The sequence below is a fragment of the Panulirus ornatus genome, chromosome 31 (genome assembly GCF_036320965.1).
Source record: "Panulirus ornatus isolate Po-2019 chromosome 31, ASM3632096v1, whole genome shotgun sequence".
Classification (NCBI taxonomy): Eukaryota; Metazoa; Arthropoda; class Malacostraca; order Decapoda; family Palinuridae; genus Panulirus; species Panulirus ornatus.
In genome coordinates, this window is record NC_092254.1 from 6765432 (window position 1) to 6780304 (window position 14873).

The window sequence follows — 14873 nt, forward strand, 5'->3', positions numbered from 1 at the left end:
ATGTACATTATACCTGTAGCACCTTCCTCGTATAATTCATCATTTACATATTTCATTTCTGATAATTTTAGAAATTAGACTTTATCCATTCGCCCTTTTTTCCATGGAATAGTTCAAATTACCCTGTGTTTAAACTCGTCCTAAGTGTGGCTAAGTGGAACATCTCGCTGATTAATATTACATTTTATAGATAAACCTGCAGACGTTTGTTATTTATGGAATTGTTGACTTTTAGATAGCACTCTATTGACTCAGGTCATGTTGATGCAGTCAGTCATTGTTTTTAGAAACATTGGAAAAGTGGTATAAAGACCATGAGGATCCACCGTAGTTAGCTGACTCAGCATTTCTCACAGTTACGCAACGCTCGTTGGCTTCGAATTGAGCTCCGTAGGGGCAAGATAAGTTCATTTCCTAATTTAGTAAGACGATATTCAGATTTCAGAACAAGAAAATGTACTTGCAGAATGACTTAATGTCGAAAGACTTTTAATTGCTCTCCTCATGTAACCGTGAAAGCTGTGGTGAAAACTGAATACTGTAGTAGCTTGTAAGATGTGAAGTGTGAGGATAGATAGAGAATAAATTATGGCTATCAGTCACGTTGAAATGAGTTGCCCTGTGAGGTTTATTGCTGTAGAGGTGCATACTGTCAGCTTTCCGAGTGACTCACTCTTGCGTTTCACAACTTGCAATTCATTATATTTGTTTCCTCATGACGTATGGGTACGTCTCCTGTGTGACTACCATCATTTTACAATTAGATTCTCCAGGTCTCTGCGTGGCATGAATCCTTGTCCTACATTACGTACTCAGGTGGTGCCCCACATGACATTTTCTGTAAATATCATCTCGACATGTTTTCTCCTTTACATTCTCCACGAGCCGATGTTTAGTCTGAAATATACGTTAGTTCACTTCCATGGAGGTGAGTAATGTGTAGGAATGCCATGGCCTTGAAAAGAACTGGAAAAAAAAAAAGATTCACGTGGGGGGGCATGACTAACTTCATTAGACAAGCATGACGTCATGAGTGATGACCTGTTCACCGTATGTTATTTATTGATAGAGGTTGGGCTGATAATTTATGCGCACAGATGTGATCAAAGGATTGAAGAAATTGGTCACGTAGAACCAGGGTGAGGCGCGCGGCGCAGTGTTGGTGGGTAGTTGCCTTTGATACACCTCTGACGGAAAGGAGGAGTGTGGGTAAGGATATGTAACATTGTATCGATATTGACTGATATTTTGTGGTGGTAAGCATACTTCACCATTCTTGTTTCGATATTGACTGATATTTTGTAGTGGTAAGCATACTTCACCATCATACAGAAGTACTAGGTCGGCGATAGGCTAACGTTAACGCAAGTGTTTACACCATGTTAAATCGATAGTTAGCTTGCATGCAACTCGAGGGAGCTGATATACTTCATAATTTAATTTGTTGTAAATATATTTGATACGAATTTCTCCAGTACTTTCTGCATTATAAGAAAACCGTATGAGATATAATCAAGTTCTTCAACGTTTTTGTGAATTTTCGTATACTTTTGGGTAACAGTTTGAGCGTTTTCGAAATAAAGTACATTTCTTCAGTTGGTTAAACCAGTGGTGGAAGCATGAAGTACGTGCCGACTGCGGTGTTAGTGATGTGGATGGTGGTGGGGGTCAGCATGGTGGGCACGTTGGCCCTAGGGCGGTGCCTCAACATGCTGGCTTGCGGCCTCACTACCATGATGCCCGGCCAGAGGGTTGTCATCCAGTCACCGAACTTCCCCAGAGAGTACATCACGAACTACAGGTAAGCTTTGCTTGCAGAGCTGCATTCCGACACTCCTTACAGGTACCTAGACAGTAGCATGTCAGGTTGACCATAACCTGCCAAATCATGCTATCCTGTTTCGATCATTTTTTTTTTTTTTTTCACAAGCAAAACATAACCTCGTCATGTCGTCATAGGTCTGTTATCAGTCCTAACCATGTAGACCCATGCATCATAGTGGGACGTAGATACACCTCAGTTAGACCATAACATGCACTCGAAAGGTCAATTAGACCCAAAATACCAAGACATCAGATTATCTCCAAGGGCGACTGAGGCTTGCCCAGGAGCATAACCCGGAGCACTGATCGTCTATAATATGGCACATATAAACTCAAACAACATGGACTCTTAACATTTCAGCTTTGTTAGGATAACTTACATTAACCAATCGTTTTCATTCCCTAAACCTGGTAGAAAAAAAGTTAGTTTCCTGTTTGATTTATCATTTGATCAACAATATTTGCCCGTCAGTGCTTGATCCCCCTGATGATTACAGCCATTCTGTTCCTGCCCTGCAGATGCCAGTATGAGATCACATGCAACACCGAAAAGTCCACATACTTGGAGTTCAGATGTCCTAGGTTTCAGCTGGAGTATTCCAAGAATTGCGTAAAGGACAGACTTATCGTTAAGTCTCGCGGCTCAAGGGAAGTGTAAGTATAATTTACAAGCTGTTTCGTAGTGTATAGTCATATTTGATGCCCGCAACCTTAGTCTTGCGCGTTTTGGTGGTGCGAACTTCATTGATATGCGTCTCAGTCCAGGTGTGCGTGTGTATGCATGTCTTTGGTGTTTAGCCTCTCATGTCTCGGTCCGGCTACTAGCTAGTATAGAATACGAATACCATTTTATAACGGAAATTTGACAGGTAGCATTCAGTATGTCCAGTATTTTAGGGATATCATCCAAGTAACAAGTAACCTTTTTAGGCCAGTTTCAATTCATGTGTTATCTTGATCCGTCCTCAGATAAACGCTCAAATTAATAGCAGGATAAAGGATAATGTATAACTGTACCGCATGTCTTGATTGGTCTACTTAATACGGTCATAATTTCCCAGAAAAAAAAAAAACGTTCAGTGTACATTATATATCCGTTATCTGGCGTTTTATTTTCACCGGATTTGGGGACCATGTTGTAAGTTGGCAAATTTCGATAGAAAGAAAATGGGGAATCTAAATTAAACCATTATTGGGCATGTAGCAAGTGGCAAAGATATTAAACCCCAGGTTATGCATGATATGCTTTTGCTTATAGCAAATGCGGCAAGGACTCTCCCAATGGCATCATTACCTCGACCGGTTGGACTCGTCTCACCTTCTTCAGCAATCGGAAAATCGTCGCTAGGGGTTTTCGCTGTTTCATCTGGTGCCGCCGACGAACAACCACTACTTCTACTACATCTACCACTACTGTTGCTACCACAGATGCACAATAATTCGCATCGGTAGCTCCTTCTTGAATGGTGTTTGAATTTTATTTTAGCAGATTTGGAGAATGATATGTCAGAGCTGAGTAACATTCAAAGTCTTAAGATGGAGAGTTGGTTTGCATGTATAAGGAAATAAACTCTTAATCTTTATGTTGAAACACGGTACAAGACATTTAAGATATATAGTGGTTGAAGTTTATTAGTTAGGTATTAAGGTCGTAGATATATGTTTCATAGTCTGATGTGTACTTGTGTTGAATTTCTCTTATGTCGGTAGTGTGCCTTGTAGCAGTTTGAGAAAATGAATAAAATGAAGATTTGTGATATTTGCTATGTCAACCTCCCATAGAAAGACGAGATATTGGTAAGGGAAAAAATGATTTTGATTCTTCATGAAACTATGGCTCATGCAAGACGTGCTTGTTTTGTGGTCATCAGTATTTTTCACACCTCTTGATGTTTCACCATTACGCCTTCCTCTTTTTTTTTCCTTTTCCAAATCATATTTAACTTTATCACTCATGATTCTTCTCTGTAACAAGCATACCATAATTTCATATGCCATTTTTGGCAATGATATCAGATTTCACCTATAAGACAGACTCCGGTAATTCACTTTTTTTTTTTTATGTATAGTACTTGATGTACAGGAATTGAAAACTAGAGTTCAAGAATAATTTCCAGTTCCCTTTGCGGGTACGATGATACAACATAGGAACGTGTGCACCAGTCGTTGCCACTGCCTGTGATGCTGTCATGGCTTGCCATGGCTTAGCCAGCGGTCTCATTGGCTCCGTCTGGTGTTTTTGCCGCCATCTCTCGGTTAAAGTGGACTCGGCTACGTGAGTTGCTTCCTCAGTTGAATTTGATGATTGTGGATGTTTTATCACACGATATATTGCTTATGCATTCATTATTCCATGCGTATTGCATGACCTGTTGCAGCCATGTTTGGAATATCTTAGGTGACCCTGTGAACATAGATCGTAGGTACGAAGGGGAAGAACCTGTTCTCGGCTAAGCTGAAGTATCCCTACGTATACTTGGGTTAAACTGCATCAAGCCATGCATCAGTCCAACTTTGGAATCTGTTAAGCTCCCTCTTGTACGTCGAAGCAGTCCTCCACATTTTTTTTTTCCTTCTCTCTTGACCTTTGCGTCATTCACAGTGTTGAAGTTAACTGCAGTTCATGACGAGGGCAGACACCACTCACGTTCTGTCAGATTATCTCTTGACTCATATGCTTGCGAAGTCACTTCAAAGTGTGTCTGCGAACACCGACCGTGGGTGTTGTCATATTGCTGGGGTTTATCAAGCTCTGGTGTCAGATTCGTGTAGCATGTATACAAGTTGGGATATTGTCATCCAGGATACTCATCATAAAGATTCTCAGAACATGTATACATGGAATAACGTCATCCATGATATGCGGCACCACTCAGCAGAAAACCAACCAGCAGGATTAACCTCGAAGAAGAACAAGGTTCAAGAGATGGAATGTGGAAATCCAGCTATCTTGCCCTCCCTCCAAAGATGGTCAGGTGGTTCTTATAGGACTAACAGAAGAAAGAAAAAATCGAGATGCTCTAAAGATGCAGAAGAGAATTAAAGAGGGAATTTTAGAAACAATGTAATTGTGGATTCCATCGATTCCGGTAGTTTGACCTCTCCTTCAACTCCCTTTCACCGCAGGCAACCGTCACTGCTGTTTCCTCAGGAGAATACCAGGTATATCCGATGTGATATATATATATATATATATATATATATATATATATATATATATATATATATATATATATATATATATATTTTAAAGCGATCAGCTGTACATTTCGTACGTTAATTCGTGACCATACCTATCTTTTGAAGACGATTTGTCTTTGAGTCTGCAGTTACCTTTTCAAATTTGCTTCCATTGTTGTATCAATATATATATATATATATATATATATATATATATATAAATATATATATATATATATATATATATATATATATATACATATAATGTAGAACATGTAAAAGCCAGATGACGGAAGACCTGATCTGTGACGTGATATACTGCTGAAGAATTGTGAAATAAATTTCTTAATCTATAGAGATAGATTCAACATGTAAAGAAGTGGACTACCAGTGAAGCGGAAAGCAACATTTAAAGAAGTGGGGTTAGAGTGAAGCGGGAACGTCCACGCTCGCGCCCCTCCGGTCGCTACACACAATTGGCTGGCTGGGTGGCTACCACCACATCAAGGCTATCCAAGGGTAACTGAAGTTCACCCCGGCATCCAGGCCGTTTGTGGAGGCATTCCTTTGGCGGAACGACAAGAAGCACAAAAATTATTCGCCGTGATAAACATGTGCTGAAAACATTACTGGTTATTTTGCCGAGTAGCTTTTACCGTTGGGCCAAATATTTTTCCACTAGTATGTTTAAGTTTTTACTTTATAGTGGATCACTCGACTTTTCTTGCAGATATCAGTGTTCATACAAGTATCAGATCTGTTGAGCAAGAAATCACTTAACTGCGCCAAACCTAACGGGGTCGCGGGAGAGTTTATACCCATCACCACGGGCAAAGTGTCGAACCGATCAAATCCTCCCCAACCCGTAGGTGTCGTTGCGACGGCATGACCTCCCGAAGTACAACAGCTGGTGAATCCCGTCTCCTGGCCTCGCGACTGTAGCTAACCTACCTACCTCTAGCCATAGTTTGTAGCAGTTGGAAGATTAGTAGTCGAAAAGAAACTAGTCTGCAAATTAACAGTATACACACCTTTACCAACTGGTTGGTACAGCAAACTTAAACAAGAATTTAGCCATCATTGTGACTGTTAAATCTGCAGTCGCCTTTGTTTATTGGACTTTTTTTTTTCCATGGAAACGTTTCATTTTGTTGTAGATTGATATCACTTTTTTCCGAGATAAAAGAAAAAGTCATTGCAAGGACGGTGAGAGAGAAAAAAAAAAGGGGGGTAGTGGCCTGAGCATCGGTAATGTTAGGTTAGATATGGAATTACCCGCCCTGACACTCGCTTCGCACACTCTTGGGGCGAAAGTATGAGCAATTGTCTCCAGGAAAATGGGGGTTGCATGTGAGGAGAATCCGAGGAGGAACATTATGCTGGTGCTGCCCTCTACCAGAGGGTTAACGCTGCGGTGAGCTAGGATGATAAGAGCTATGTTGTTTTCAGTGGTGTGCTAGGATGATGAGAGCCATGTAACCTTCAGGGTGTAACTGCTAGGATGATGAGAGCCATGTAACCTTCAGGGTGTAACTGCTAGGATGGTGAGAGCCTTGAAACCCTTCGCTGAACCTGTGGAATGAGGATTAACATTGTTTACGTTATGTAGAATAGCCGTAAAGACGACATGTGTACGGATATGATCATTTGTGGCGTTGTTATACGTCAGTAGACGTACGACAGTCGCGTAGGAGCAGTTGCTTCCAAGCCGTCGGGAAAACGTACAGCGGGTGAATGCAGAGGACAGACGTAATGACAGGTGTTGGACATTGTATTATAGTACCATGGCTGGCGGTGGGAATGTCGCGTCGTCCAGCTCGCATGACTCGCTCCCTTCCAGGGATCTTCATATTTCTCTTGTCTTTCCCTGGAACAAGGACGGGCTCCGTGGGTCTTCATATTTCTCTTTTCTCTCTCTGGAACAAGGACGGGCGCAATGTGAAACTAGGCGTTCTATTAAGGCCAAGAAAATTCCGCTGCGTGTTTAAGATTTGAAGTTCTTACCATAACACTTCTTCAAGAGGATATTATAACCAGTTTCCAGTCGGTAATACGATATTGGATGGAAATGAATAGAGAGCCTGTTATTTCAGCGGGTAACCTTCCTGGAGACCAGTAAGTCTTCTGTTACTTTTTTTTTTTTTTTTTTTTACGTTACGCTTCAAGCACAAGAAGTCCTCTTCAAGGCCAGGCAGGACCAGGCCTTTCATGAAAAAAAAAAAAAGGAAGACGGATCCTTTGAAACTTTTGAGAGAGAACTAATATTTTGAAGATAAGAAGGGGAGGAAAGCAGTTAAGGTTTAAGAAGACAGGCCCAGAGCAGCAGGGAGTGTGTAAGGTGGTTCTCTGTGGCTGCTCATGATCCACTCCATGAAGTTATCTCTTTGTGTCTCATGCAGATCCTTCTCTTTGTCTTTCGAGTATTTCGTAACCGTTGCCACCTGTTCACTACGAGGTTTCTGTCATCGTTATTTCTAATTTCACACTGTTGATTGTCTCATTGCGTACCATTGTCACATTAGGTCTGCGTGTCTGATATGCTCTGCCATCTTAAACAGCCTGAAAAGGATTGAATGTTCTGTTGCTGTCTAGTTTCCTTCGTATCTGCGTTCGTGTCTTGTTTCTCCCCGTTTTTCCACTCGTCGTCCTTCTTGGTGGACTTGCTCTCTTCTTACTCTTCCAAACACACCTTCCCATTTACACCCATCTCTCTCTCTCTCTCTCTCTCTCTCTCTCTCTCTCTCTCTCTCTCTCTCTCTCTCTCTCTCTCAAATAACTTTCCCTTTCCGAGTCTCAGTCACTCACCCGTTAACTTTCCTCCCTTCCCGTTTTCTCCACACTCTCCCTCTCTTATAACCGTAATCCGCTTTCCTTCTTCCTACTCGAACGTGCTCCCTTCCTCCCTGCCCACGGGGCACATTCCCCCAGCCGCCCCCGACCCCCTCCCACCACCTCCAGCCCACCACCAGAGGGAGAGAACCTGTCCTGCCCTCCTCCTCCCTCAGCCACTCATCGAACCCCCCACCTCTCCCAACTACCCCACGCTCCTGACCCCTGGATGAGGTGATGTCACCACACTCCTCCTCCTCCTCCTCCTCCTACCTCACACTTACCCTCCCTCACTCAGCCACACAAGAGGTGTAGCTCGAGGCTCCACACGACCTTGCAAGGATAATGACAGGACTTGACACTAAGCCAACATAGCGAAGGTCATGGTCGTATCCTGCCTCCTCTCTCTCTCTCTCTCTTCCACCCCCACACCCCCTTACACACACACACACACACACACACACACACACACACACGCACGCCCCAACTCCTCCGTCACTCCCTCCCTCCCTGCTGCTGCTCATCTTCCCTCCCTCTGTCCAGACACGGCCACCAGTGCGCCCGGCTAAGTCTGGAAGGCCACTAGCTCCTTACGTGAGGCGAGGTGTGGACGCTGCTGCCCAAGGTGAGTGCTGAGGAATTCTTACGAGACCACGAGCGCCTGCCGAGGGTACGGGCGATCCTCTGTGTTTATATGGATGAACCTCAGGTAGTTGGGGGTGGCGTAGGGTGACAGGCGTTGTCGTGTGTCAGCAGCGCAAACCAAGATCTCCAGAACGATGCATATACTTATCGGGACGATACCGGTATCGTGTGTGGAGCAGGTAGTATGGATGGGTACACGGTATGCATACGATGTTTAGAAGATGCACATGAATGTATGCAGTGCATGAGCGACATCAGCAATGTATGCGGAGGATGACATGACATTATGTGGGCGTCGGCAGTTTGTATGGGGCGATTGTCAGCAGCGTGTGAGCGATCCCACGGCGGTACATAGAAAGGGTTGGAGACGATATGAACATTGCGTTGAGAATACCTTTAGTACCAACACTTGAGTGAACATGGCCAGATTTATAGGATACCAGTAACTCATGGAAGATGTCCAGTGTGTGTGTGTTAGTGTGGAGGGTACTGTGCTGTATGTGTAGGCTATCAAGAACTAGTATAGGGTTCCAGTTGAGTGAAAATGCTGTTAGTAGTATGTGATAGATATTGTGTGTGTGTGTGTGTGTGTGTGTGTGAAGGGTACAATATATTTGGAGGGTGCAGTATGTAAGGGGGTCCAGCAAGTATTGTCATGTATTTATATATAAGGGGAGTGAGCTTTACGCTTGTGAACCATTTTTTTCCTAATATATATTTAGCCCGTACTGAGACGGCACGGGCTACTGGGGCCCTAATCAAGGCCATCTCATTATCGAAATATGTTTATGTCCAAACCTGAGCCAGGTACCCAATTTATCGACCAATCCTTAAACACGGCTGAACAGCTGGGTTGACTATGGACTGACTGCTGTCGCAACCAGGATTCGAACCTGTACGCTGGACCTTGGGCGACCCGTGAATACTTCTTCATTCAGGAACGCTGACCGGTATACCACGAAGGTAGTAAGACTTGAAATGTAGATTTTTTGATTTTAGAATTGTAAATTTCCTTTTGCTACTCTCTGTTACAGCCTAGGAATTTTAGATTTTAGAATTGTAAATTTTCGTTTGCCACTCTCAGTTTCAGCTTAGTGTGGCCCACGTATTCCCCAGCTGTGCTGCAGGAGAAATGCTCTCTCACGACCCCCTATACACCTGACTTGGCATCGCATAATGGCCCATTGTTCTACATTATCCTCCTATTACAAAGCACTGTTTTTATGTTCATGTCTCCGTAGCATCCTAGGAATCTCTATGGACCCGTCATGTCTCTCCATACCTTCCTGTATTCTCAAAGGGACTTAGGCACATCTCCTCGTAAGATGTCCTCTGGGGGCTTCTCCAGTTTTGTGCGCCAGCACAGATGAGGGAGACTATACCGCTGGTACTCAAACTCCAGCTTTTGAGTCGAATGTGTACGTCGTGTATCGTAAACATCTCCCTGTCTGAGTACCTGAAGGTTGGGTTGACGTTTGACCTAAATATATAACTTGCCTGCTTCACGATCCTTCTCACAAGGTGGGCTCTTGAAGGAGTCTGCGTAATAAAGGTTCCTGGGTTACTTTCACAGTATTACATCTGTTCATGGTTCCTCCTCTTACTATGTTATTCAGTTTCGGTTCTGTGTAGTTTCTTCTCCCATCATCATGACGTTGTAATGTACATGATTTTGCATTTCTCCGACCCTTGGTGTATCTTGTATGACCCTTTTTCTTATCGTCTCTCAGTCCTGTAGCTTCGGACCGTTTTTTGTTTAATTTTGGTATCATCAGCAAGCATTCTGATATGGTTCTCGTATGATACATCATTTAGATAGATATGAGAAAGCAATGGCCTACTCCAGCTCTGAGCCATAAAGATCTCCCTGTGTTAACCTGTTTCAGCTTGAAAGGACAACCTTGGCGTATCCTCTTTCCTGCCCAGTATAGGTACAAGGGCCTCTTGGCACCTCTGGAAAATACACAGCCCATAACACATTCCAGCCGCAACACAGGACCTTCATCTCCCTCTGAATTCTTCTTTGCAGCTTCCTAAGTGAATCCCTGATTTTCCTTCTTGATTACCCTCTACTACGTAGCCGGCCATGGTCATAGGTCATTCGTTCACGTTTGCCTCTGTATCACCACTTTGTGCATAGGACCAGTACATACATAGGCTCCTCCAAGCTCTTCGGAACATTGCCTCCGTGGAGGTCGATTTTAAACATCATGACCTGAGGTATATTAAGGGTCTCCACACCGTGAGTGTAAACTGTGTGGTGTCATCTGGTCTTTGAGTACTGTGCTGGTCCACCTCAACAAAGGCCTTTACTTTAACAGGTCGTTCTCGCCCATATTTTCTAGACTATCTCCCATCCTCCGTGGCTGGTTGCAATTAGGCTGACATGAATCCTTGAAAGCAAGCACATTTTTTAAGCTTTCCCCTTCAAGCGTAGATATATGTCCGTGTTCAATAGTTGTTCGTGTGTGGAAGGTATGGTTGATGTCCATTATATCCTTGTTCAGTAACTGTTCGTGTGTGGAAGGTATGGTTTATGTCCATTATTTTCTTGTTCAATAACTATTCGTGTGTGGAAGGTATGGTTTATGTCCATTATTTCTTTGTTTAATAACTGTTCGTGTGTGGAAGGTATGATTTATGTCCATTATTTCCTTGTTCAATAACTGTTTGTGTGTGGAAGGTATGGTTTATGTCCATTATTTCCTTGTTCAATAAATACTCGTTTGTGGAAGGTATGGTTTATGTCCATTATTTCCTTGTTCAATAACTGTTCGTGTGTGGAAGGTATGATTTATGTCCATGATATCCTTGTTCAATAACTGTTCGTGTGTGGAAGGTATGGTTTATGTCCATTATATCCTTGGTAAATAACTGTTCTTGTGTGGAAGCTATGGTTTATGTAAGGTACCAGAAATGAACGAAGGTATAGTGTGTGGAGGTTACAGCATGTGAAAGGTTCCAGGTAAAGTTGGAGGGCCTTACACGTGTTTTAAGCGTACTGGCATTAAGTAGATGTTTGGAGAGGCGTAGCGACGTGTGAAGGGTTCTAATAGTGTTTGGAGAGCCGCGGCAACGTGTAGTAGGTCGTAGCAATGTTTGGAGGGTCCTGGCAGTGTTTACAGGGCCGTAGCAACGTGTGGAAGGTCCTGGCAATGTTTGGAGGACGGTAGCAACGTGTGTTAGGTCCTAGCAATGTTTGGAGGGCGGTAGCAACGTTTGGTAGGTCCTAGCAATGTTTGGAGGGCGGTAGCAACGTTTGGTAGGTCCTGGCAGTGTTTAGAGGGCAGTAGCAACGTGTGGTAGGTCCTAGCAGTGTTTGCAGGGCCGTGGCAATGTTTAGAGAGCTGTGGCAATGTATGGAGGGTGGATGTATCTCGTGTTAGTGACCTTAAGTATAGCGGGCCGCCGTACGTTTGATGTACGTAGTCTGCCCTCCCCCGCCGGCACCCTAGACCGGTCGCTCCACTGGTTGGGGGAAGAGGTCAGCGACTCGGGGGTAAGCCAGACGTCAGCATGGATACACTGGGAGGAAAGAAATCCCCACAGGGGCTCTTTGACTCCCACAGGATTGTCTTACCCCACCATGGCCATGGCGGCCACCAGTAACACACCGGCGCGCTCGGATGAAATCGAATCTTTCCAGAGGTAAACCCGGCTCCGTCGGATAGCCTCGCCTCCACCGATCCATCGATAGCAACGGGTGTTCCGCTAACAGTTACCCCTGTTGATGAAATCGGGACTTAGGAATGGTCAGTCAGATGTGTATGATACCTTGAAACTTGGACGAAAGCGAATCTTTTTTTTTTTTTAAAGCTTGAAGATCGCCTTAACAGATAAGATCACGAGAAAGAAACTATAAAATCCCTACCGGTTTGTTCTCGACACTCTGACGGTGGGAAACAGGATGACAGGTTCACCCAGGACTAGATACACGGACGTTCGATGGAGTTAGCGAGGTTCATTTGCACAGAGGGCTCGTCTTATAAGGGAAGTGCGTTCAACTGAGGCTAGTGGGAATTTCCCCAGTAGTGGCTGGATGTATTGCATGACCCAAGTGTGCGGGCCACGGCCGTCCCGACTTACGATCGCTGTTCACAAACACCAAGCCTCATGTGCGCTGGGTACTCAACTCGTCTCGTCAGGTGTCTCGTACCTCGAGTCTGGCTCGTAAAGTTTCTTGTCAAATGTATTAAGTGGCTGACAGTTAAATTGTAAACGTGGAAGTAACGGTCTTTTGGCAGGGTGTGTGTGTGTGTGGAGTTAGGGGGGGGGGATGTCATGTCTATATTACGTAAGGCCCAACCCGTTCCTACCGTACCCGGATATAAGGAATCACAAGTTGAATTTGGTGTACAGTGTTCAACGCCGGTGTGGGCGTGACGGCGTTGCGTTGGATTGCTGCCACCACCACCACCACCACGTCCTCCCGCACAACGCAGGACGCACCACACTTGGGTGTACATCTCGGTTCAAGGACAGGGAGCCTCGGCGTTAAACCACGGGAGCTGTTGGGTCACCGTCCTCTACTTATGGGTGAGGGTGGTGGTCGTGTCCCTCCTGCCTACCACTCGCCAGCGGTGTTGGCGGGCCAGGAGGAGCCCACCACCGCCTGGGCCCCAAATGGGTCCTCTGGCAGCCGCACCTCGCCCCAGGTTGCTCACTGGCAGCATAACCTTACCTCAGGTGGCTCATTGGCTCTAACACCTTGCCTCACGTGGTTCAGCGGCCACAGCACCTTGCCTCAGGTGGCCTACCTGCCACATCACCTTGCTTCAGGTGGCTCACTGGCTCCAGCACCTTGCCCCAGGTGGCTTACTGGAAGCGGAATCTTACCCCAGCTGGGTCACTGACTGAGAGCATTACCCCAGGTGACTCACTGACTGCAGTGGATTACCTGAGGTGGTTCACTGGAGACAGAACCTTGCCTCAGGTGGCTCAGTGGCCACAGCACCTTACCTCAGGTGGTTTTCTGTATATTTACTTACAGTGTGTGTGTGTGTGTGTGTGTGTGTGTGTGTGTGTGTGTATGTGTGTGTGTGTGTGTGTGTGAAAGAGAGAAAGAGAATTTCAAGGTCAGAAGTTCCTCGTCAGAATTGCTCCATCACGATGCACATTCATACCTCACTTTCCGGTCTTGTTATACAGGATACTGGGACCGTGGTTGCCAGAGGTGTATGGAAGGTGGTGTGCGTATGGCAAGTGGATGGTGTTTTTGGCAATGTGGATGGTGGTGGTGTATGGCAGTATGGATGGTGATGTATATGACAGGTGGATGGTGTGTTTGGTAGTGTGGATGGTGATGTGTATGGCAGGTGGATGGCGATGTACATGACAGGTGGATGATGTGTGGATGTCAGGTGGTGTCTCTTCCTCCTTATTCTGCTGTATTTGTTCCTTGCTTCCTCATACTTGGCTGAGGAGCCTCCTATGCTTCTCCACAGCACAATGCGAAGCGCCATCGCAATATTTTATTGAACCACCCCTCCCTCTTTCTCAAAGCTTTTGTGTTTGAGGCTGAGGTGCCTATGTTCCCACTCCTTCACTGGAAATTTCACATCGCCTCCCACCATTATACCCAGGTTCCCGGCCATTGAACTCATTTATCACACCATAGATTTTGTTGAGTTCTGTGTAGTTTCCACGATTATATCAACCCTTTGAGTCGGCTCTTAACTCTGCTCTTTTTAGGTCATTAGTTACTCAAATTGAAGCAGCGCATGACCACTTTTTTTTCCCCACTTGACATATTGTTCAAAGATAAGATCTAACAATCTTGGCAATGTATCAGTTTCTCTTTCATTAGTTTCTCTCCTCCTAAAAGTCTAGTAAAGTTGATGTATTGAAGATATGATCTAGTGATGTTGATGTATCGAATATAAGATCTAGTAATGCTAATGTATTGAAGATGTAATAATATTAATGTATTGATGAGACCTAGCCATATTAATGTACCAATTTTTCTCACACCAATCTCTCTCATCCTACTAATCGCCTAGTTGCACTGTACAGGGAAAGACTATTACACTGGTGGGGTTCCATCTCTTGAACATTCTCTGTTCACATACAGCTTTTTAAAATTCGTGTTTATTGGCTTGCTGGTAAAGGATATTTTCCTGTTTGTGTACACACATTCCAAAGAACTTGCGTATCTATTACCCCCCGACATCGTGAGGACCCAAATCCTCTTAGCGTGTCTCATTGTGATGGAAGTCTCTCATAATTTGTTAGGTAACCAACACTGATAAGTGCGTGTTGTGCTGCTCATGTACAACCTGGGTTGTTTCTACAGTGTTCTACAGTGTTTGGGTGTTCTGATTTGTTGAAGTTTTTCGAAAGATTTTGTATTATCAAGACCGCTATGCACTGTGTGTGTGTGTGTGTGTGTGTGTGTG

General features: G+C 44.4%; 2 protein-coding genes across 2 annotated transcripts in view; both read left to right on the top strand.

Annotated features, from left to right (window-relative positions):
* The first annotated feature begins 1084 nt into the window (after positions 1-1084).
* Positions 1085-3575, top strand: LOC139758784 (tumor necrosis factor-inducible gene 6 protein-like). Its single transcript, XM_071680583.1, has 4 exons — positions 1085-1209; positions 1597-1801; positions 2344-2478; positions 3083-3575. The coding sequence occupies exons 2-4, from the start codon at positions 1620-1622 to the stop codon at positions 3261-3263; spliced, it is 498 nt and encodes a 165-aa protein (XP_071536684.1). The 5' UTR covers positions 1085-1209; positions 1597-1619; the 3' UTR covers positions 3264-3575.
* Positions 3576-8290: 4715 nt separating this feature from the next.
* The window catches only part of LOC139758624 (uncharacterized), a 57236-nt gene continuing 50653 nt past the window's right edge, over positions 8291-14873 (top strand). Inside the window, exon 1 of the mRNA XM_071680133.1 lies at positions 8291-8458. The gene's annotated coding sequence lies outside the window, so the exon portion shown is untranslated. The remainder of the gene's footprint in view (positions 8459-14873) is intronic.